Source organism: Sebastes fasciatus, chromosome 18, assembly GCF_043250625.1.
Source record: "Sebastes fasciatus isolate fSebFas1 chromosome 18, fSebFas1.pri, whole genome shotgun sequence".
Lineage (NCBI taxonomy): Eukaryota > Metazoa > Chordata > Actinopteri > Perciformes > Sebastidae > Sebastes > Sebastes fasciatus.
Window position 1 is genome coordinate 29,619,819 of NC_133812.1, and position 26,214 is coordinate 29,646,032.

The 26,214-nt window shown below is 41.3% G+C and overlaps 1 protein-coding gene across 1 annotated transcript; it reads left to right on the forward strand.

Annotated features, from left to right (window-relative positions):
* The first annotated feature begins 327 nt into the window (after positions 1–327).
* Positions 328–25,652, forward strand: flvcr1 (FLVCR choline and heme transporter 1). The gene is made up of 11 exons (XM_074615307.1): positions 328–936; positions 2,008–2,364; positions 9,074–9,215; positions 10,261–10,401; positions 11,459–11,526; positions 12,400–12,503; positions 14,881–14,991; positions 16,536–16,641; positions 16,758–16,869; positions 16,977–17,044; positions 20,533–25,652. Exons 1-11 carry the CDS (start codon positions 595–597, stop codon positions 20,629–20,631), a joined length of 1,650 nt encoding a protein of 549 aa, XP_074471408.1. The 5' UTR covers positions 328–594; the 3' UTR covers positions 20,632–25,652.
* Positions 25,653–26,214: the final 562 nt, after the last annotated feature.

Here is a 26,214-nt window from a genome sequence, read left to right on the forward strand (position 1 = left end):
GAGAGAGAGAGAGAGAGAGAGAGAATGGATTTGATCATATTCCTGTTCATCTTGCCTTAACTTGATTTGCACCCTGACTTTTTTTTTTTTCTTTCTTTATTTGTTTATTTATTTATTTTTTCTTTCTTTATTTTTTTTCTTTCTTTAATTTCTAATTTTTTTCTCTCCATTTGGTTTCATCCATATTTCATTTTATTTTATTTTGTTATGTCGAAACGAAAAAAAACCTCCTCAACTAGCCGGCCATGATGCCTCAGCACCAACTGAGCTCCTCCTCCATCTCCAACCTCCTCCCTCCAACGAGCTATCAAACCACGCTCACCAATTCACCACACAGACACACAGACGCTCAGAGCGCACAGAGCGTCAGTCTGCTGTAGAGGAGGTCTGAGGTAGATCAGTAGATGAACCGGATGTTTTCTGTAACAGTAGGTAGTTTCAACATGTATCAGGTCTGAGTCTGGTTCACATCATATCATTATTCTTAGTCACTGTGCGGTGATAGAGAGCCAGCAGCAGCTGAATGAGGAAGCCGCTCCTCCTCGCTTCCTGTCTCGCCTCCTCACTTCATTAAACCGGAGACAGACGCGCATCATGGTCGCCGGAGAGCTCGTGCAGGAGCATCTGCGCGCGGATACCTCACCTGGGCGCGCACCTAACGACGACATCAACGACATCAACGACATCACGGTCTGCAGGAAGAGCCCCGAGCTGCTGGACGGAGCAGCAGCGGACACCGAGCTGCAGCTGCAGCCGGATGAGAGAGAGAAGATGCTGCCCAACGGAGCCGGAGGAGGAGGAGGAGGAGGAGGAGAGGATGAAGAGGAGGAGAAGCACCGGGTACCGGCGCTGCAGACCCAGCTGTACCGGCGCCGGTTCGCCGTGCTGGCCGTGTTCAGCCTGTACTCTCTGGTGAACGCCTTCCAGTGGATCCAAGTATGTAACTGAGCTCCTCACACATCACACATCACACGGTACCGTCCAGCAGGCCTCAGGTCTGCAGGTCTGCAGGTCTGTTAACAGCTGGTGATGGAGCTTCTGCAGGACTGAGCATCAGATCAGAAGAGTCTGTCACAACTTTTAAATCCACACTGTTAAGATAAGATAGAGATAAAATAACAGTAAAGAGCTGGCAGCAGGGTTTCCTTTACGTTACTGTAATATTAACATTATTATACTGTCGCTGACATTTACAGCTTTGTACTGTTAATGAAAAATACTATTTTTTTAAATTAATTTCACAGTATTTGACAGTTAATTTACTGTTTAAAGATACATTATAAAGCTGTTTTTCACCTTTCTTTTACATTATCTTACTGATTGGTTTTAATGCACTATTTATTTTGTACATACATTTTAATAAACATTGTTTGCCTATAGATGAATAGACTTAGCAGGTTACACACATAGGAATAGTCACACTAAATACAAAGTGCTATGATAGACTTGTTGTGTGTCTCTAGCTGCTACAAGCACAGAATGAAACCAGAACAACATGTGATGAAGAACAATAAAGATAATTCACTGATTTTACAATCATGTTCAATGAACAAGCCTCACATGAGCAGACCAGGTCCCAGAACTCAACACATACTGCATGAAGCTGTTACTGATGACACTTTAGACAGCTGATCAGCAGGAAAGGGATGTTTATTAAGAATGTAAAAACGACCTTTGAGCGTCATTTAACAGGTTTTCTTTTGTGTTAACAGTAAAACACTGTTTCTAGCAATAACAGGTTAATACTGGTGAAATCCTGCAGGACATTAACAGAGATTGTTTACAGTGTAGTCTTAAAACCCACTTTTATAGAATGGCTTTTACATCAGCTGAGTTATAGTCTTTAGTGTGCTGATGTGTATGTGTGCATACGTAACTGTATGAATATGTATATGCTTGTTTCTTTATCTCATTATTTATGTTCCAGTGTATTCTGTTGTACATGATGGGAATTGCATTTTGTGCTTGAAAAGTGCTCTATAAAATAAACGTCTTGTTCTTATCCAGTACAGCATCATCACGCACGTGTTCACGCGGTACTACAGGGTGACCAACGACAAGGTGGACTGGCTGTCCATGGTCTACATGGTGACCTACATCCCGCTCATCTTCCCGGCCACCTGGCTGCTGGACCGGAGGGGTCTGCGGCTCACCGCCCTGCTGGGCTCCGGGCTCAACTGCGCCGGCGCGTGGCTGAAGTGCGTCAGCGTGAGTCCGGAGCGGTTCGGCGTCACCGTGACCGCCCAGGTGGTCTGCTCCGTGGCGCAGGTCTTCATCCTCGGCCTGCCGTCCCGGGTCGCCTCGGTGTGGTTCGGACCCAGGGAGGTCTCCACCGCCTGCGCCACGGCCGTGCTGGGGAACCAGGTCAGTTCTGCTTCACCTGACCTGCAACATGTACCTGAAAGAGATGCTAAGAGACACAAAACAACTACAGAGAGACACAATATGATTACAGGGACAATATGACCATGAAGAGACACAACATGACCACAAAGATACACAATATGACCATAAAGATACACAACATGACCACAAAGATACACAACATGACCATAAAGAGACACAACATGACCATAAAGATACACAACATGACCACAAAGATACACAACATGACCATAAAGATACACAATATGACCATAAAGATACACAACATGACCACAAAGATACACAACATGACCATAAAGAGACACAACATGACCATAAAGATACACAACATGACCACAAAGATACACAACATGACCACAAAGATACACAATATGACCATAAAGATACACAACATGACCACAAAGATACACAACATGACCATAAAGAGACACAACATGACCATAAAGATACACAACATGACCACAAAGATACACAACATGACCATAAAGATACACAACATGACCATAAAGATACACAACATGACCACAAAGATACACAACATGACCATAAAGATACACAACATGACCACAAAGATACACAACATGACCACAAAGATACACAACATGACCATAAAGATACACAACATGACCACAAAGATACACAACATGACCATAAAGATACACAACATGACCACAAAGATACACAACATGACCATAAAGAGACACAACATGACTACAAAGATACACAACATGACCATAAAGAGACACAACATGACTACAAAGATACACAACATGACCATAAAGATACACAACATGACCACAAAGATACACAACATGACCATAAAGAGACACAACATGACTACAAAGATACACAACATGACCATAAAGAGACACAACATGACTACAAAGATACACAATATGACCATAAAGAGACACAACATGACTACAAAGATACACAACATGACCATAAAGAGACACAACATGACCACAAAGATACACAACATGACCATAAAGATACACAACATGACCACAAAGATACACAACATGACCATAAAGATACACAACATGACTACAAAGATACACAACATGACCATAAAGAGACACAACATGACTACAAAGATACACAACATGACCATAAAGAGACACAACATGACCACAAAGATACACAACATGACCATAAAGAGACACAACATGACCACAAAGATACACAACATGACCATAAAGAGACACAACATGACTACAAAGATACACAACATGACCATAAAGATACACAACATGACCACAAAGATACACAACATGACCATAAAGATACACAACATGACCACAAAGATACACAACATGACCATAAAGAGACACAACATGACTACAAAGATACACAACATGACCATAAAGAGACACAACATGACTACAAAGATACACAATATGACCATAAAGAGACACAACATGACTACAAAGATACACAACATGACCATAAAGAGACACAACATGACCACAAAGATACACAACATGACCATAAAGAGACACAACATGACCACAAAGATACACAACATGACCATAAAGAGACACAACATGACTACAAAGATACACAACATGACCATAAAGAGACACAACATGACTACAAAGATACACAACATGACCATAAAGAGACACAACATGACTACAAAGATACACAACATGACCATAAAGAGACACAACATGACCACAAAGATACACAACATGACCATAAAGAGACACAACATGACTACAAAGATACACAACATGACCATAAAGAGACACAACATGACTACAAAGATACACAACATGACCATAAAGAGACACAACATGACCACAAAGATACACAACATGACCATAAAGAGACACAACATGACCACAAAGATACACAACATGACCATAAAGAGACACAACATGACCACAAAGATACACAACATGACCATAAAGAGACACAACATGACTACAAAGATACACAACATGACCATAAAGAGACACAACATGACTACAAAGATACACAACATGACCATAAAGAGACACAACATGACTACAAAGATACACAACATGACCATAAAGATACACAACATGACCACAAAGATACACAACATGACCATAAAGATACACAACATGACCACAAAGATACACAACATGACCATAAAGATACACAACATGACCATAAAGATACACAACATGACCATAAAGATACACAACATGACCACAAAGATACACAACATGACCATAAAGATACACAACATGACTACAAAGATACACAACATGACCATAAAGAGACACAACATGACTACAAAGATACACAATATGACCATGAAGAGACACAACATGACCACAAAGATACACAATATGACCATAAAGATACACAACATGACCACAAAGATACACAACATGACCATAAAGAGACACAACATGACCATAAAGATACACAACATGACCACAAAGATACACAACATGACCATAAAGATACACAACATGACCACAAAGATACACAACATGACCACAAAGATACACAACATGACCATAAAGATACACAACATGACCACAAAGATACACAACATGACCATAAAGATACACAACATGACCACAAAGATACACAACATGACCATAAAGAGACACAACATGACTACAAAGATACACAACATGACCATAAAGAGACACAACATGACTACAAAGATACACAACATGACCATAAAGATACACAACATGACCACAAAGATACACAACATGACCATAAAGAGACACAACATGACTACAAAGATACACAACATGACCATAAAGAGACACAACATGACTACAAAGATACACAATATGACCATAAAGAGACACAACATGACTACAAAGATACACAACATGACCATAAAGAGACACAACATGACCACAAAGATACACAACATGACCATAAAGAGACACAACATGACCACAAAGATACACAACATGACCATAAAGATACACAACATGACTACAAAGATACACAACATGACCATAAAGAGACACAACATGACTACAAAGATACACAACATGACCATAAAGATACACAACATGACCACAAAGATACACAACATGACCATAAAGAGACACAACATGACCACAAAGATACACAACATGACCATAAAGAGACACAACATGACTACAAAGATATACAACATGACCATAAAGATACACAACATGACCACAAAGATACACAACATGACCATAAAGATACACAACATGACCACAAAGATACACAACATGACCATAAAGAGACACAACATGACTACAAAGATACACAACATGACCATAAAGAGACACAACATGACTACAAAGATACACAATATGACCATAAAGAGACACAACATGACTACAAAGATACACAACATGACCATAAAGAGACACAACATGACTACAAAGATACACAACATGACCATAAAGAGACACAACATGACTACAAAGATACACAACATGACCATAAAGAGACACAACATGACTACAAAGATACACAACATGACCATAAAGAGACACAACATGACCACAAAGATACACAACATGACCATAAAGAGACACAACATGACTACAAAGATACACAACATGACCATAAAGAGACACAACATGACTACAAAGATACACAACATGACCATAAAGAGACACAACATGACCACAAAGATACACAACATGACCATAAAGATACACAACATGACCACAAAGATACACAACATGACCATAAAGAGACACAACATGACCACAAAGATACACAACATGACCATAAAGAGACACATGACTACAAAGATACACAACATGACCATAAAGAGACACAACATGACTACAAAGATACACAACATGACCATAAAGATACACAACATGACTACAAAGATACACAACATGACCATAAAGATACACAACATGACCACAAAGATACACAACATGACCATAAAGAGACACAACATGACCATAAAGATACACAACATGACCACAAAGATACACAACATGACCATAAAGATACACAACATGACCACAAAGATACACAACATGACCACAAAGATACACAACATGACCATAAAGATACACAACATGACTACAAAGATACACAACATGACCATAAAGATACACAACATGACCACAAAGATACACAACATGACCATAAAGATACACAACATGACTACAAAGATACACAACATGACCATAAAGAGACACAACATGACTACAAAGATACACAATATGACCATAAAGATACACAACATGACTACAAAGATACACAACATGACCATAAAGAGACACAACATGACCACAAAGATACACAACATGACCATAAAGAGACACAACATGACCACAAAGATACACAACATGACCATAAAGAGACACAACATGACTACAAAGATACACAACATGACCATAAAGAGACACAACATGACTACAAAGATACACAATATGACCATAAAGATACACAACATGACTACAAAGATACACAACATGACCATAAAGATACACAACATGACTACAAAGATACACAATATGACCATAAAGATACACAACATGACCATAAAGATACACAACATGACCATAAAGATACACAATATGACCATAAAGATACACAACATGACCACAAAGATACACAACATGACCACAAAGATACACAACATGACCATAAAGATACACAACATGACCACAAAGATACACAACATGACCATAAAGATACACAACATGACCACAAAGATACACAACATGACCATAAAGATACACAATATGACCACAAAGACACACAACATGACCACAAAGATACACAACATGACCACAAAGATACACAACATGACTACAAAGATACACAACATGACCATAAAGATACACAACATGACCATAAAGAGACACAATATGACCATAAAGATACACAACATGACTACAAAGATACACAACATGACCACAAAGATACACAACATGACCATAAAGATACACAACATGACCATAAAGATACACAATATGACCACAAAGACACACAACATGACAACAAAGATACACAACATGACCACAAAGATACACAACATGACCATAAAGATACACAACATGACTACAAAGATACACAACATGACCACAAAGACACACAACATGACAACAAAGATACACAACATGACCACAAAGATACACAACATGACCATAAAGAGACACAATATGACCACAAAGACACACAACATGACAACAAAGATACACAACATGACCACAAAGATACACAACATGACCACAAAGACACACAACATGACAACAAAGATACACAATATGACCACAAAGATACACAACATGACCACAAAGATACACAACATGACCACAAAGACACACAACATGACAACAAAGATACACAACATGACCATAAAGATACACAACATGACCACAAAGATACACAACATGACCACAAAGACACACAACATGACAACAAAGATACACAACATGACCACAAAGATACACAACATGACCATAAAGATACACAACATGACCATGAAGATACACAACATGACCACAAAGATACACAACATGACCACAAAGACACACAACATGACAACAAATATACACAACATGACCACAAAGATACACAACATGACCATAAAGAGACACAACATGACTACAAAGATACACAACATGACCATAAAGAGACACAATATGACCACAAAACTACAACAAAGACACAGAAAATGAATACAAAGAGACACAGCATGCCACAGATTATTGATTGATTGATTGATTGATTGATTGATTGATTGATTGATTGATTGATTGATTGATTGATTGATTGATTGAGTGATTGATTAGGCTGTAGTTTACAATGTATTTAGAGACAATGAGTGGATCTAGAGCCAATAGAAGAGAGTAGAGACATGGAGTCAGTATAGTGACTGTTAGTTAACAGTGTCTCTCTTTGTCTCTAAATGTCTCTCTGTGTCTCTCTGTGTCTCTCTATGTCTCTAAATGTCTCTCTGTGTCTCTCTGTGTCTCTAAATGTCTCTCTGTGTCTCTCTATGTCTCTCTGTGTCTCTCTGTGTCTCTCTGTGTCTCTAAATGTCTCTCTGTGTCTCTCTATGTCTCTCTGTGTCTCTCTGTGTCTCTCTGTGTCTCTCTATGTCTCTAAATGTCTCTAAATGTCTCTCTGTGTCTCTCTGTGTCTCTCTGTGTCTCTCTGTGTCTCTCTGTGTCTCTAAATGTCTCTAAATGTCTCTCTGTGTCTCTCTATGTCTCTCTGTGTCTCTCTGTGTCTCTCTGTGTCTCTCTTTGTCTCTAAATGTCTCTCTGTGTCTCTCTGTGTCTCTCTATGTCTCTAAATGTCTCTCTGTGTCTCTCTGTGTCTCTCTGTGTCTCTCTGTGTCTCTAAATGTCTCTAAATGTCTCTCTGTGTCTCTCTGTGTCTCTCTTTGTCTCTAAATGTCTCTAAATGTCTCTCTGTGTCTCTCTGTGTCTCTCTGTGTCTCTCTGTGTCTCTAAATGTCTCTAAATGTCTCTCTGTGTCTCTCTGTGTCTCTCTTTGTCTCTAAATGTCTCTAAATGTCTCTCTGTGTCTCTCTGTGTCTCTCTGTGTCTCTCTGTGTCTCTAAATGTCTCTAAATGTCTCTCTGTGTCTCTCTGTGTCTCTAAATGTCTCTAAATGTCTCTCTGTGTCTCTCTGTGTCTCTCTGTGTCTCTAAATGTCTCTCTGTGTCTCTCTATGTCTCTAAATGTCTCTAAATGTCTCTAAATGTCTCTCTGTGTCTCTCGTCCAGTTGGGGACAGCCATCGGCTTCCTGTTGCCTCCAGTGTTGGTCCCCACCACCGACGACGATGAACTGACGGGTCACAACATCAGCATCATGTTCTACGGCACCGCCGCCGTCTCCACGGCGCTCTTCCTCCTCGCCGTTATAGGTACACACACACACACACGTTTACACGCCGTGCCGCCATCTGTTCCGGTCGCTGTGGTTCAGTTACCTGGAAGTCATGTGAGGTTAGGACAGGAACACGTCATTACATCACAGCTGTGTGTTGTTGTCTTTCTGAGGACGGAAATATTTCAGACGTCCTCCACAGTGGGGACATCGGGGGGGGTGGGGGGGCATTGGAGGGGAGGGACATTTTGCCGCTCTTTAAATCAAAGGGACCGGTTCAGGATTAAGACTTGAGTGAAGGATTAAGATTAGAACAGGATTAGGTTAAGGAAAGGCCCACGGTTAAGGGTTACACTTAGACGGAACCTGCCAAAATAAAAAGACAATCAATAAGTAAATAAATATGTCATTAAAAGTAGTACAAATAATATTACAGATAAATATAGACATTAATTAATTGATAAAATGTGACATAAATTGATATTTCTGTTTTAATTTGCTTCTTAATTTATTTATCTTATCTGCATTAATTCCCTTATTTATTTACTCTTTTGTTTAATTTTCCCTTTTATTTATATACGTATTTATTTTTTAAATGTATTTATTTGGAATTTATTTTTATTTATTTATTTTTTCATTAATTTTTTATTTATTTATTTTTGCATTCATTTTTTTAGATTTTTAGTTTTGCATTTATTTTTGTATTTATTTTGTATTTTATTTTTATTATTTATTTGTATTTATTTCTTTTTTATTTCTTTTTTATTTATTTCTTTTTGCATTTCTTTTTTATTTATTTCTTTTTGTATTTTATTTATTTATTTATTTTTGCATTTATTTTTATTTATTTATTTTTGCGTTTATTTTTACATTTAATTTAATTTATTTATTTTTACATTTATTTTTTATTTGTATTTATTTATTTTTGCATTTTGACATTTTGGACAGACATGGATGTAACCTGACTGGTTGTCTTATATTGTTGTATTTACAGTCTTTGTATTGATGTATTTATCTGTTATCTGTGTGACCACCTAGAGTCCCAGCAGCTAACCCAAACTGTGTCTCTGTGTGGTCCACAGTGATAAAGGACAGGCCTCTCCTTCCTCCCAGTCACGCCCAGGCCGTCCTCCCGGCCTGTCCTCCTGAGGACTACTCCTACAGACGGTCCATCATGAACCTGATAAAGAACAAAGCCTTCGTCCTCCTCCTCGTCAGCTACGGTGAGAGTCCAGCTTTGGCCTCATCAGGGCCACACACCGTGTTCTTCTGCTCTACATGTTTGTAGCGTGACCGTCTCATGTTGTTTCACGTGACTCCTCCATGTGACGGCACAACACACACTTCAACAACGCACCTCGTATAAACGATCAGCCACACACACGTCTAGCTGACGTCCTCTTCTAAAAGAAGAGGATATTTATTGTCGTATACTCATTTGACCTGGATGCGTAATGACTCTGTAACTAAGCAACAGCCAATGAGGGATGCTCACTAGAGCTGCAACCAATAATTGATTAATCGCCAACTGTTTTGATAATGGATGAATCAGTTTGAGTCATTTTGATTGCAGCTTCTTCAATGTGAATATCTTCTGGTTTCTTTCCTCTGCGACAGTAAACTGAATATCTCTGAGACATTTGAGGACGTTGTCTCGGACTTTGGGAAACACTGATCCACATTTTTCACCATTTTCACATTTTATAGACGAAACAACTAATCAATTAACCCAGAGAATAATCGACAACGACTATAACGGTTAGTTGCAGCCCAAACGCTGAATTCACAGCAGGCAGCCTTGAAGTGCGGCTATACGTAATAATTCAATTTTTCTGCGACCGGGAGGCGTATCAATGTGTTTCAGGAGGGAAGACATTCTTTGTAACACAGGTCAACATGTCACCGGAGTCACATGATCTGTTAACTGATTGGCTGCAGGTCGTCTCTGGACGCACTTTCCCGCTAAAAGTTCAACTTTTACCAACTTTTAGTTTGGCCGCATTTCACCGCAGAATCAAACGGCTGCAGCTCGCCGCAGGCCGGACGGCGCCGCTGCTCTGGTGTGAATTTGGCGTATTGCACACACACTCCCAGCCAGTCAGGACAGCTGGACACACAGCTGGACACACAGCTGGACAGACACACAGAGACCTGTCTTAGTGAACTCTCTATAATAATATGAATGCATGTGTCCCTGTTAGAAAAGCCAGATCATATTCATCATGCACTTATTGAATCCTGAGCTTAATAGATATCTTCTCTGTGTGTGTTTGCTCTCAGGTATAATGACGGGTTCCTTCTACTCCGTCTCAACTCTTCTCAACCAGATGATCATGGCCTGCTACCAGGTAGGAACACACAAACAGCTGGAGGGAACCAATAAACAAACGGTTTAATCTCGCCGTCTCTCATGCAGCCTGAACAATGAAGAATAATAAACCCAGTTGTTTCCTTGTTCTGGTCCGGCTCTAAGACCACGTACAGTAAAGAAGGGAAGCGTACTAAAAGAATATAATAATATTGAACAAACAGCTGAAAGAACAAGACGACTGATACAAAGCAGCTCAAACTACGTAATGATGGAACTATCTGTGTCTAATACTGCAGATCTTCTCTTCATCACTTCAACAAGTTTACACCTCAACTTAAATCATTTTGCTCCATTTAGCTGCTTTATTCTGTATTTTATTCTGGTGTTACATGTTCATAAAACAGGTGGATGGAAGCTGGATGGAAGGAGAGAAAGAGTGAAAGAGAGAGAGAGAGGGATTTAGAGGGAAAAGAACAAAGAGACGTGTGATGTCTTTGATAAGACATGAGCTTATTGTCTGAGTTCATTAGCCGCCTGCTGTCACTCTGTCAGTTTAACAGAGACGCTGACGCTCATCCACTTTATGCTTTTATTAGCAATACACACTATTCCTATCACACACACACACACTGAGATGTTCACCCCGGCATGAACTTATAAAACTCTCAGCTGAACTGTCAGATGACTTTACAACCCTCACCCCTACCAGAACATGTGACCGGCTTATCCTCCACCTGTTTCATTTGATGAGTTTAAAGGAGATCAAAAGACGGCAGTTTGTTCCCACGAAGGCGATATTAACATATCTCAAATCTCATATCTCATATCTCATATCTCATATCTCATATTTAATATCTCATATCTCATATCTCATATTTAATATCTCATGTCTCATATCTCCCGTCCTCAGAACCAGGAGATGAATGCCGGGAGGATCGGTTTGACTCTGGTTGTTGCTGGGATGGTCGGCTCCATCCTCTGTGGCCTCTGGTTGGACCACACCAAGACGTACAAGTAGGCAACACACTTCACCCAACTTGTTTACCTCTAGACCATGAAGAGAACCAGATGAATCCTCCACTTCTAGAGACTTTAACTTCTATAAATCTCTAAATGAATCCAGTAAAATGTTTGATTTTCAGCATGTCTGTAGTCAGAGACGTCCTGAAGTCAAATATATCAGGATCATTGGCAGGAATTATTGATTACATTGATTATCCAGCAACCCAGAAATCAAAGAATAAAGACATTTCCCTCACAGATTAGTGGGATTTATCTTTTTAATTTATAATGTTTAATACTTCTGGTGAATATAATCCATCAATCTGATTTCCATAGATGTATTTAGTATCTACAGTTCCCTTTGTTAACATCTTATTTTGAAAAGCTGACGTAGTCCCACATGTCTACTTCCTGTAACTTCTCCAAGGTGGTCTCTAGCTCTCCCGTCAGCTCCGTTCTCTTTATCCATCCATGGTCAGCTCCATCGGGGCCGTTTCAATGCAGAGAACAGACATGTCAGTATCTGGGTGCTCTACAGTCGTAGCATCGGCCCATTTGACCACGGAGACGAGAGCGACGGCCGGCTCCACCGCCACGTTACCGCCATACCATAACGTTACCTCCATACCATAACGTTACCTCCATACCATAACGTTACCTCCATACCATAACGTTACCGCCATACCATAACGTTACCTCCATACCATAACGTTACCTCCATACCATAACGTTACCACCATACCATAACGTTACCGCCATACCATAACGTTACCTCCATACCATAACGTTACCTCCATACCATAACGTTACCGCCATACCATAACGTTACCTCCATACCATAACGTTACCACCATACCATAACGTTACCTCCATACCATAACGTTACCGCCATACCATAACGTTACCTCCATACCATAACGTTACCTCCATACCATAACGTTACCGCCATACCATAACGTTACCTCCATACCATAACGTTACCGCCATACCATAACGTTACCTCCATACCATAACGTTACCTCCATACCATAACGTTACCTCCATACCATAACGTTACCTCCATACCATAACGTTACCGCCATACCATAACGTTACCGCCATACCATAACGTTACCTCCATACCATAACGTTACCACCATACCATAACGTTACCTCCATACCATAACGTTACCTCCATACCATAACGTTACCTCCATACCATAACGTTACCTCCATACCATAACGTTACCGCCATACCATAACGTTACCTCCATACCATAACGTTACCACCATACCATAACGTTACCTCCATACCATAACGTTACCTCCATACCATAACGTTACCGCCATACCATAACGTTACCTCCATACCATAACGTTACCGCCATACCATAACGTTACCTCCATACCATAACGTTACCTCCATACCATAACGTTTCCTGCTAACTTTTTTTCAGATATTTTTCAGACTTTTATTCAGACATATTTTGACTTTTTTTTTAACATTTTTTCAGCCATATTTCAGCCATACTTTGGCATTTTTTCGGACATATTTCGACCTTTTTTTGGACATTTTTCAGATATTTTTCAGACTTTTATTTTTTTTTTGGACATATTTCGGATTTTTTTCTAACTTTTTTCAGCCTTTGTTCTGACTTATTCTCTGAAATATTTTGACAATTTATTTAGTAGTTAGCATGCAGCTTTAGCTCTGCTCTGTCTAGCTCTGCTTTTCCTGTCAATGTGTGAAACCCAAAGTGTTTCCCTCCTTTACTGGATGTGTAGTGTTTACCACGCTGGATTTAACATGGGAGGGTGCAGGTCGTATCCACGACGACCCTCCAACGTTTTAGTCTTTCTCGTCTCGGCTCGCTGCGGGACTCTTTGCAGTCAAATTCTTCCACATCAAACTGGAAAAACATTTCTTTATGGGACATTGTCATTATGACAAAAGGAAAGGATCCCAAAAGTGTTGCCTCAAAGCTGAAAGAAGGTGTCTGGTATTTCATTGTTTGCTGTAGCGTGGAGATTTCACTTCAGTGGAACTAAGAGGCCCTCACCTTGAAAACAGACGGGCTTGTCCACATACTTTCGTCCATATAGTGAATTATCAGAGTTGTTTCACGTGTCTAACGCTCATGTGAGGACACAATAAAAGTCCTACTGCTGGGAAACGTGAGACGATGGAGCTGGAGGGAGTCCAGAGAAATGAAATCCTGACTCCACCTGACTAACCTGTCGGGTTCAATCAGCTTCTAGTTTAATGCCTCCGTAGTTTCTGGGAATCAGATTGTTTTCATTCACAAGACAAGTGGGAGGAAACACGTTCTCTCTGACTGGTGACTGAAATACTGTCAATCAAAGTGATTGAATAAGTCGAGAGCCTCTGCTGTGTGTCTGTGTTCTCTAGGATGACGACTCTCATCGTCTACATCATGTCGTTTCTGGGCATGCTGGTCTTCACCTTCACTCTGAACCTCAACAACATCATCCTGGTCTTCTTCACGGCTGGATCCCTGGGGTAAGAAAAACACTAAATCACACACTTGGTTACGGACTGGACCGGGTTTTTACTCATTATATATTTATTTATATTATTAATCAGGAGCAATCGCACATTTTATATCTGTTCTAAATGTCCCTTAAAGGGAGATGTGTTGAGTATTGAATAGCACCGTGTTGCAGCCCGTGAGCAGCTGTCTTCTGCAGCGTTCTCCCTCTGTACTGGACCGGTGTCACAAACTGTTGTTGCTGTCAGTCAGTCAGACAGGTTGAAATATAACCAGAGTGACGGCTGCTAACTAACTGAACACTTCTGAAACAAGCTGAAGACAGACGGGCTGTTGTTGCTTTCTCCTCCCAGATGTTGGGATTCAAATTAACCCTGTGACCTTCAGAAGGTCACAGATACAGATACAGATACAGTTACCTTCATCACAACGACACAATCCTGCTTTCAAAACAAACAGTCAACACACAGGGTGTCGGCTCCGTCTCTCTTTCCCTCGTTGCTGTAAGTTTAAACACACCTGCTGTAGGTTTCAACACACCTGCTGTCAGTCTGAACACACCTGCTGTAGGTTTAAACACACCTGCTGTAGGTCTGAGCACACCTGCTGTAGGTCTGAACACACCTGCTGTAGGTTTCAACACACCTGCTGTCAGTCTGAACACACCTGCTGTAGGTTTAAACACACCTGCTGTAGGTCTGAGCACACCTGCTGTAGGTTTAAACACACCTGCTGTCAGTCTGAACACACCTGCTGTAGGTTTAAACACACCTGCTGTAGGTCTGAACACACCTGCTGTAGGTTTAAACACACCTGCTGTCAGTCTGAACACACCTGCTGTAGGTTTAAACACACCTGCTGTAGGTCTGAACACACCTGCTGTAGGTTTCAACACACCTGCTGTCAGTCTGAACACACCTGCTGTAGGTTTAAACACACCTGCTGTAGGTCTGAGCACACCTGCTGTAGGTCTGAACACACCTGCTGTAGGTTTAAACACACCTGCTGTCAGTCTGAACACACCTGCTGTAGGTTTCAACACACCTGCTGTAGGTGTGAAACAGGCTCTGTGTGTTTATGTGTTTATAGATACATAAATATAGAAATTCATCAACAAATAAAGTGCACTTATTCCGAAGCCTGTTAAATATATTGAGGATGCAGCATATAAAAGCCATCATTTGTGTTCCTTTCAGCCTGAACATCGTCACTTACAAACTGACTTATAAATATATAATCGCAGCAACACTCATGATATAAACACAAAGTCAGAAAAATACACATGAAGTTGTGAGTGTGACAGTACATGAAGTTGTGCATGTGACAGTACATGAAGTTGTGCATGTGACAGTACATGAAGTTGTGCATGTGACAGTACATGAAGTTGTGCATGTGACAGTACATGAAGTTGTGCATGTGACAGTACATGAAGTTGTGCAGGTGACAGTACATGAAGTTGTGCATGTGACAGTACATGAAGTTGTGCATGTGACAGTACATGAAGTTGTGCATGTGACAGTACATGAAGTTGTGCATGTGACTGTGTGTGTTCCAGGTTCTTCATGACGGGTTACCTGCCGCTGGGCTTCGAGTTCGGAGTGGAGATCACCTACCCGGAGTCTGAGGGGACGTCGTCAGGACTCCTCAACGCTTTCGCTCAGGTACCACAAACATTCCTCCAACGTTAGCGACCTAAACCTGCTACAAGTACACATCCATTAACCAGTGTGTGTGTGTGTGTGTGTGTGTGTGTGTGTGTGTGTGTGTGTGTGTGCAGCTGTTTGGGATCATCTTCACTCTGATTCAGGGTAAACTGACTACGGACTACAGTGCACTGGCTGGGAATCTCTTCCTCTGCGCCTGGATCTTCGTGGGAATCCTGCTCACTGGTAGGCTGAGTGTGTGTGTGTGTGTGTGTGTGTGTGTGTGTGTGTGAATATGTGCGTATCAAATATATCATATAAATATAATGTTTCTTCATTGTTTTATGTTTCAGCCTTAATTAAGTCCGAACTGAAAAGACACAACGTGAACATGGGAGCAGACAGCAGCCGCCTGCAAGCAGTAAGTACATCAAGAAACACACAGAGAGGTTCACTGTCCATCACATTCGTTGGACACTTTGCATATGTCCTGCATATTATTATTATTATTATTATTATTATATTCCTCATTGTCAGAAAGAGTGCGTCGGTCTTTGAGCGGCTTGAGAGAGACTTTTATTTCAGTTTGGGTTTCATGAAAGTGAGAAGTTTTGATGCCACACTTTCATGAAGTGAAAACAGATTGTGGAATCTTTCCTCCTGGAGGTGGTTCAGTCAGATCAACAGACGAGACGTACAGTAGGCCTGATTTATACCTTTAAGTGGATTGGTGCAGGCACCTCTCATGCACGCCAGGCATACACTATATAGTACTGCAGCAATCATTTCTTTTTAATGTGGACCCGCGGTGTTCAGATCTTTAACAGGCGCTCTTTGATTTAGTTGATCGGCGTCCTGTCTGATCTCCCTCAGCAGACGCAGCATGCAGATCACCAGCTCAGTGGACTTCTGTTCACGGTACCGGGCCCACAGGGGCGCTTTTTATGGCGAGGGATCACCTCGCTTCCCTGCACTGGACGCTTGATGTGCTGCTACTAAACCCCTGATTGGACGAACTCTTTCCCTCCGTGGGCTGCTGCTCTGAGCTTTTAAAAACCAACCTGGAGGCTCGTTTGGAAACTTTCTTCTCTGATATCACGAAAATAGTTCACCGAAATGTTTTTCTGAAAACATTTTATGCGAGTAATAATCCATGCAGCGGATGAATCTGTCTTCATTTCAGATCAACAGTTAGTTTAAAAGTTTCTAGGGAGTTTCCAGAGGCGGTGAGTGGCGCCGGATGCCGCTGATTTGCATAATAAGGTGTCAGCTGACTGGAGGGAGATCACCAGAGAGCTGAGGGTTTCCTACCGCTGTCGGCTGTATTGTCATTATCAGTAAATATCACAATGTTAAACGTTTTCTCTTTATAAAGAGCAAACAAAGGAAGATGAGTGGTTACGTTACGCTCACAGCCGATAGGCCGCCTACGTGGTTTGTTTACACGGCGTAACAGAAGAGCATATAACGGAGTCAGTGTGGACGCGGTGTAGGAAGGGGATGTTTGGGCGCCGCACCGGTTGCACCGTTGATATTTACGCCACTGCTCCCGGTTCTGATGTCCAAACACATTTCTGCGGTGTCTGGTGTGTAGTCACATTCTCCAGGAGGTGCGAGGCGCGTCTCTGTGTCTCTGTTCACAGAAGAATAGATTAGACCAGAGGTCAGTAACCTGCGTCTCTTCAGCTCCTCTCCAGAAACCTGCGTCTCTTCAGCTCCTCTCTAGCGGCTCTCTCTGGAGGTTTAAACATGGAAATGAAGAACTGTTCTTTGTTTACATTTTCATTTTTATTCATCATTGCTGTAGGTCTATGGTACGACGGTACGACGGTACGACGGTACGACGGAGTATTAGGGCCACATTGAGGGAAAAAATACATCTGAGATTTATGGAATAAAGTCAGAATATTATTAAATTAAAGTAGTAATTTTACGTGTTATTTTCTTTTTTTCTCGTAAAGTTATGACTTCATTCTCGTAATATTACAACTTTTTCCTCTTTAGGTAGTGACGGATGCTGACCTCTGGGTTAGGCATTAGAAAGCTGTTATTTACACAGTGCATCATATCCCAGAAGATTCTTATTATTAAGTATTTTCGTTGACTCTCTGGATGATGGATTCTCGTCTGAGTTCTGATAAAAGAGATCAGATGTATCCAGAACCCTTTTTTCATTTCCCGTCCAGTTCCTCTATCATTTCTTTTTCCTTTGTATCTCCCATCCCGTCTTCCCTCTGCGTCCCTGTGGAGTGACCTTTAGAGAGGACAGCATTTAGTCTGAGTGTCTCTTTGTCCTCCTGGCGTCCCGTGGCGTCCCGCGGCGGCGTTGACCTTATGAGGAGACAGATTGTTGAACGTTCCTCTAAACTTCCCCTGAACAGAGACTCTTCAGTCAGTTTGGACATCGAGTCTCTTTTGTGTTTCTCCTCTGGAGGACAAACGTTCCTTCAGACGAGGCGGCTCATTAAACCTCTTTCTGTTTCTGGACTCTCTTCAATCAGTCTTCATGTCCCTCCGTCCTGCTGAGTCACCGCTGAGCCCTGAAGACGAGGCTCTTCATCAAACACACCCTCGTCTTCCTCTTTAGCCTCTTCATGCTCTTCTTCCTCTCCTTCCTCTTCATCCTCTTCTTCCTCTTCATCTTCTCCTTCCTTTTCATCCTCTCCTTCCTCTTCATCCTCTTCTTCCTCTTCATCTTCTCCTTCCTTTTCATCCTCTCCTTCCTCTTCATCCCCTCCTTCCTCTTCATCTTCTCCTTCCTCTTCATCCTTTTCTTCCTCTTCATCCTCTTCTTCCTCTTCATCGTCTCCTTCCTCTTCATCCTTTTCATCCTCTCCTTCCTCTTCATCCCCTCCTTCCTCTTCATCCTCTTCTTCCTCTTCATCCTCTCATTCCTCTTCATCCTCTCCTTCCTCTTCATCGTCTCCTTCCTCTTCATCCTCTCCTTCCTCTTCATCCTCTTCTTCCCTCCTTCCTCTTCATCCTCTCCTTCCTCTTCATCCTCTCCTTCCTCTTCATCCTCTCATTCCTCTTCATCCTCTCCTTCCTCTTCATCCTCTTCTTCCCCTCCTTCCTCTTCACCCCCTCCTTCCTCTTCATCGTCTCCTTCCTCTTCATCCTCTCCTTCCTCTTCATCCTCTTCTTCCCTCCTTCCTCTTCACCCCCTCCTTCCTCTTCATCGTCTCCTTCCTCTTCATCCTCTCCTTCCTCTTCATCCTCTTCTTCCCTCCTTCCTCTTCATCCTCTCCTTCCTCTTCATCCTCTTCTTCCCCTCCTTCCTCTTCACCCCCTCCTTCCTCTTCATCGTCTCCTTCCTCTTCATCCTCTCCTTCCTCTTCATCCTCTCCTTCCTCTTCATCCTGAGCTCATAGCTTTCCAGCTTCACTAAAAGATCACACAGTCTAGTTTGAGGTTTTCCAGATGAATTGTGAGATGGAAAATTAATATCTCACATTTATGTTTTTAGACTTCTATTTGTTCCTCCTGAAAGTCAAATGAAAAAACTTGAAAAAGGAAAATCCCAGTTTTTGTCCAACGTTTCTCGGTTCCAGTCCGTCGGGGATCTCCAGCACGGCCTCGTTTTACATCGTCACCACTTAAAACCAGCATGTGAAGGATTTCAATGTAGTTTTCATTTGGCTCCATCTGGTGGTATTATAGAGAAAGACTCTGAGAAGCAACACAAGACTGCGTTATCTTCACCGGGTCAATTCATGTTTTCTTCAGAACAATTTGAAAGATGTTTTAACCATGATAACATGACACTCCTTCAGCGTTGTATTTCATTAATCAAACTGAATGTTACTCCATTGTTAATGTCTGATATTCATCCCTTCAGCTCTTCTAGTCTCCATCGAATGCTCGAGGACTTGATTAGTTGCTATCATACTTTCTCTTCCTTCCTCCCAGCTTCACAGCGAGTGTCCCGGTGACTGCCCTTCAGAAAAGAAAACCAACGGCGTCAAGCTGGAGCCGTCGATCAGCTTCTCCCGTGAGACCTCGCTGTGACGCTGCCAAGTCACCGCCGGATCGCAGGACGACTGTGAAGGTCTCCCTGCTGCTGGGAGACCGGCTGGCACCATCGCTCCACGTGAGGAACCCAAAGGTGCAACTTGATTTTTTATTGCCAAGCTCCTCGATGTGACCGTAAAGACGGAGTATCAGGGTGCGATGCCAAGACTAATTCAAGCCAGGCGGGTGACCGACGAGGCACGGAGCGTCGAGCCTCCGTAGGATGCAGGTACCTCACGCTCCCAAACACTTGCATAGAAGATTACCTCCAATTCACAGAACTTTGGGTTTCCTCATGGAGAGGTAGTTGTGGATTGGTCAAAACAAAAGAAGACAGAGGAAGCTCACTGCACTTTTCAAAGGAAGACAGGCTTCCAGTTCGTACCTGTAGATCACCATCACAAGCTCTGCTGTAGTTGGAGTCTCCGGGCGACGGCGAGGAAGAACTAGAGAGCGGTTCTGTTTGGTTTTGTGCTGCGGCCGCTAAACGGGGCCAACGTCTCCTGAGTTTACTTGAATTATCCTCTCGTGCTCTGGACTGAAAACACACTGTAGATGTTTCTGATTTCTTCTTCACATACGACACGTTAGCTACAGAAGAGGAACACATAACTCATGTTTCTGCAGCGCTGTGTGCATGTTAGACGGGCCTAGAAGCAGTTTGTTTTAGTCTTCATAAAAATAGGCGGACTTTGTCATAAATGCTACGACAGCAAGTCCTAAGACGTCTAAACAATTACGTAAAATCCTGACAGGTTTTTATGTGCAGCTTTTCCTTTTTGACACCGGAGAAGAATTGTATTTCGATTCCAGGGATGCATCCCTGAGTTTCCCCTTCTTTTCCATCCGACAAAGGGAGCGGAGGGAAGGGGACGGACAGTAGACGTCATTTAGAACAGTTTATTTGCAATGAAGGAGCTCTGACATAACTGGCACAAAGAATCAAAACACTATGCTTATGAAGAAAGTACTGTTGTCTGATCAACAAAAGTCTGCATATAAAACTATTTAAAAAGAAATATTTGTTTGCTACTTAATAGCAAAATCTAACGAAATATTCTGCTTCAGTCCACATTTGTTGGCGTTTAGCCTTTCAAAAACAACATTTTCATTGTTGTTTCACATTGTCTAGCAGCTATCTAACATTAATTACATTTATTTAACCACAAGGTAATTTAGAAGAGTTTACCTGCTATGAAGGAGCTCTGACATAACTGGCACCAAGAATCAAAACACTATACTGATGAAGAAATAACTATCTGCTGTAGTAAACTAGAATATGTGTTGTGCAGTGGTTCCCAACCCGGGGTTCCTCAAGGAACATAGGTTGGGAACCAGCGGCGTAGAGTATGTGGACGACTTTTACAACGGCTTCGTTGCACAAACCATAATGGACCAAACAATGCACAATAAGAAACACACGCACAACTTCAAGATTTATACTCAAAGATGATGCTTTCAGACGTGTTTTTAATGTCGACCTCTGTCCGTTATCACGCTCTGACAGACAGAAGGACGTAACAAAACAAAGCCGAGTGGACACGAGAAGCACAAAGTGTTTATGTATCAGAAGAAAAGCTGCTGATTCGTTTTCAGATCCATCTCTTTGTTTTATTTGATGTCGTATGAAAGAATTCTGGATCTTGTAGTTCTTTCTTTAAACATTTATAACTCAAATTATACCTTTTTTTTTTACTTGGTGTGGATGAATGTTGTCGACTTTTACAGTTTCAAAATAGATGCAAAGCGTTTAATTAGCTGTCGTGTAGCTTAAAGTCTGACACCCGTCTCTACGCCGGATGCTTCAACAAAGTCAGTTTGTAAATTGACAGCAAAATGGTAAATGATAGTTTTATTTTAAGAAGAAAAAAGCTTATAAACAACCAGACTTTTACACTTAGGGCTCCTGATTTTGGATTTTATTTTTTAATGAATAGAAGCAGTTCCCCCTTTTCAAATCTTCATGTCAGCTAACTTCCAACACTATTCTGATTTAGTAATATTATTTTAGTTTTGTCAAGACTAAAAAAAAAGCAACATTTCAAAGTGAATGACTGTTGAGAGCCGTGAATGTTCCCAAACTCCCGTTGAGCACCTTTAATCAGTGTTGACTATATGACATCAGCTGAGAGGTATTTTACTTATTTTGTCCCCTAAACATTTCTTCATATACCTTTTTAACACGGTCGACTCGTTTCTCTAAACCACCGTTTGATCTTCTGTTTCTCAATATTTATTTGCTTCTATTTTTTCAAAGCGTATACACATATTATAAATATTGATTGTTTGATGTAAATGAAAATCTCACATTTTTTCTTTTGTCTTTCTCTCGTTTTTTATAACTTTTATAGAGCACTTAATATTTGACATATGGTTATACTATAATTTATTTATCTTGTCAAGTTAGGCTACTTATTCCTCTCTGTGAATAAATTATGAAAGGGTTAATAATAATAGGGCTGGGCAATATATCGATATCGTGATATCAGACTAGATATCGTCGTAGATTTTGGATATCGAAATGTCGCGATACGGCGTAAATGTTGTCTTTTCCTGCTTTTAGAAGCTTCATCACAGTAAAGTGATGTTGTTTTCTAGGGATGCACCGATATCACTTTATTCAGACCGAGTACAAGTACTTACATTTGGGTACTCTCCGATACCGAGTACCGATACGAGTACTTCTCTGTGCCTAAAGACCCTCGTTAACAGCCAGCTGGAGGTTGCGAGCGACACACAGCAGGCTGGGGAGTCCCGCATACGAGGCGGTGCTCGGGGTAGCTCGCGGCCGCAGCTTTACAGCGCTCCCCAACCGGACCTCGCCGCAACGTGGAGCAGGGGGCCCCGTTTTATACCAGTATTGGACCCGATACTGGTATCGGTATCGATGCATCCCTATCATTTTCTGAACTTACCAGACTGTTTTAGCTCTTCTGTTATTTACCTTTACATGCCTAGTCATTATATCAACATTACTGATCATTAATTACCAAAAATCCTATTGTGTAAATATCAATATCGAGGTATTTGGTCAAAATATCGTGATTTTCTCCTTATAGCCCAGCCCTAGTTATTAATAACATGGTTCTCTGGTTAAAAATACTGGGAATTGTTTGGTACGACCCAGAGGGGCAGTGGTGGCCTAAAGGTTAGAGATGCCTGTAACCGGAGGGTCGTTGGTTCAATCCCCCGGACCGGCAGGATGAATCTGGGTCGTCACCGCCACTCCCCCAAACCCCCAAACCGCCAACCGCTCCGGGTCAGCCTGTGGTTGTACTGGGCAGCTTCCAGGTGTGAATGTGATCAGGGCGTTCCTGAAAGAGAGAGCACCGCTCTCAGTGAACCTCCTCTGAATAAATAGAAACGTGACACATTTCATGACACATGTTTTCATATTTATATGTTTTTTAATGTGCATACAGCCGTATTATTTTACATCGTCTCCATCATGTTTTCAACATTTCTCTGTGTGACCATCAGAGATTTTTGCAAGTGAAATCAGGAAAAGATATTATTATTATGTGTTGTGATACTGTGACTGCTGCCGAGACAATTTATGTATAAACCCATCGGATTCGATGCTTTCTCCTCTCCTGGCTCCATGAAACTGATCTTTGGATTTAGATTTTACATCTCCATATGAATCAATTTCTGAGTGGCAGGAGGTTTTCATGGTTGTGGACGAAGGACATGTTGTAATTGACAGTGTTATCTGTTATCTGACACATACAGTAACACCTTGATGGCAGAGGTTAAACTAAGCAAAGACAGAACGCCTCAGACAGCTACTGTATACTACGGCACTTTCTTAAAGTAAAAGACTTGTGTTGTTCTGTTTTTCTCATGTCAACAAATCTAGTCTCTCTCATTTAGGGCTGCACGATTATGGCCAAAATGATAATCACGATTATTTTTTATCCTTATTGAGATCACGATAATTCATTGATTTTAGCGACAACATATTGTTATTACAGCACTTTCACATTAAAATAAACAGAGCGCTGCTTTCACTTCCATGCTGTGCTACATTCCTGCTAATGTTCAAATTAGGGAAAAAACTGACTCTGCTTTTTTCCACAATATGAAAAAATACAGAAATATTCACCCTACCCTTTGTCAGCTACAATTTAAAGTTAAATGCATCAAGCTGGTGCACTTTGAGAGCAAAATTAGCAACAATAAGAGGCTTGATAAACAATTTTATGCTCTCAATTTAATCATAAATATATTGATTGTATAGATAATATCTATCCCCAAAAGTGAAGCCAAATCATCTGGATCACCAGCTGGTGGCTGTTAGTTTAGGAAGCGTTTGATTTGATATGAAACAGAGTTTTCTATGAGCAGAACACACATTTTAAACCTCAATATCTCAGGATTAATATTTGATTAATTGTGCAGCCCTACCTTCAATACTTTCTGACTTACGTACCCCATTTGTGGAACTCTGCCTGAAGCCCGTTGGTGTGGTTGTAAGTCACAAAGTAAAATAACAGATCATAAATATATATGATTAAAAAAGGCTCCATAATTTCTTAAAACAGCTGATCACTGTAGTTTTTAGCAAACAAACAGGAGGAAATAGTGCATCTGTTGGGGACTATTTTCAGCGGCGGATTAATCCACATGTGGTGCTCTAGTGAGTGTTAGTGTCAGCAGGACGGTGCGTGAACTACATTGTGTGTGTTCATGGTTGTGACACACAAACAATACTTGTTTGTAGATACACTCATTGTTGATTTGTTGACAATAAGAAAAATCGAGAACATCGTCAGCCTCGTCCTTTAATCCTGGATGTATACTGACTCAGAACTGCAGTGCAGATTATTGCACTAAATGTGTCGCACTATTTAATAATGTAAAGGTTCCACTGTATTTATCTGCTGTTGGATTTTACTGTAAGTCATCTTGTGTACTGTCATAAGTACTGGAATCACATTATATGCAGATGACATTACTCTGTTGGAATCAAAAGACACCGATTGTCAAATCACAACAATAAACACATTTTACTCCGACGTCTTTGAGTGCCTTCATGTTGTTTCACAGATTTCCTCTTGAACTTTGCTCAACAACGGCTCGGTCGTGCTGCGGTTAGCACTGTTGTCTCACAGCAAGATTATTCTGGCTTCGAACCCGGCCTGTTAGTGCCAGCGGGCTGTGGACTTTGCTGTACTAAAGTGTAACGGGTGGTGTATGGACCCAAATGCAGCACAAACATTGGCAGGTAACGTTGATAATGTCTTTTATTCACAGCGTAAACAGGAACCCGGACAAGCAGGTAAGTAAACTCACGGCACCGTTTTAGATGAAGGCTGGAAGCCTTGAGTCTTTTGGGGGGGTACGGGAGCTCGACCTGGGTGGGTCGAACCGGAGTACTGGTGAGTCCAGAGCTAGCGTGAGCCACGTGTCTCCCCCAAACAATTCAACAAGCGTCAGCAGGGAATTAACACGCAGGATGGCGAGTGCGGCAACACAAACAAAGTTAATAATCCACTGTGATCCACCAGGTAACAGACAGCGATACTGTCGGAGGAAGAAAAGCACCAAACAGCCCGGAGGAGCAGACAGAAACCAGGA

Excerpts from the sequence above, each read along its gene's own strand:
- flvcr1 (XM_074615307.1), top strand. The coding sequence starts at position 595 with ATGGTCGCCGGAGAGCTCGTGCAGGAGCATCTGCGCGCGGATACCTCA. Across the intron at positions 9,216-10,260 it reads CTTCCTCCTCGCCGTTATAG|TGATAAAGGACAGGCCTCTC; the intron begins GTACACACACAC and ends TGTGGTCCACAG. Across the intron at positions 10,402-11,458 it reads CCTCCTCCTCGTCAGCTACG|GTATAATGACGGGTTCCTTC; the intron begins GTGAGAGTCCAG and ends GTTTGCTCTCAG.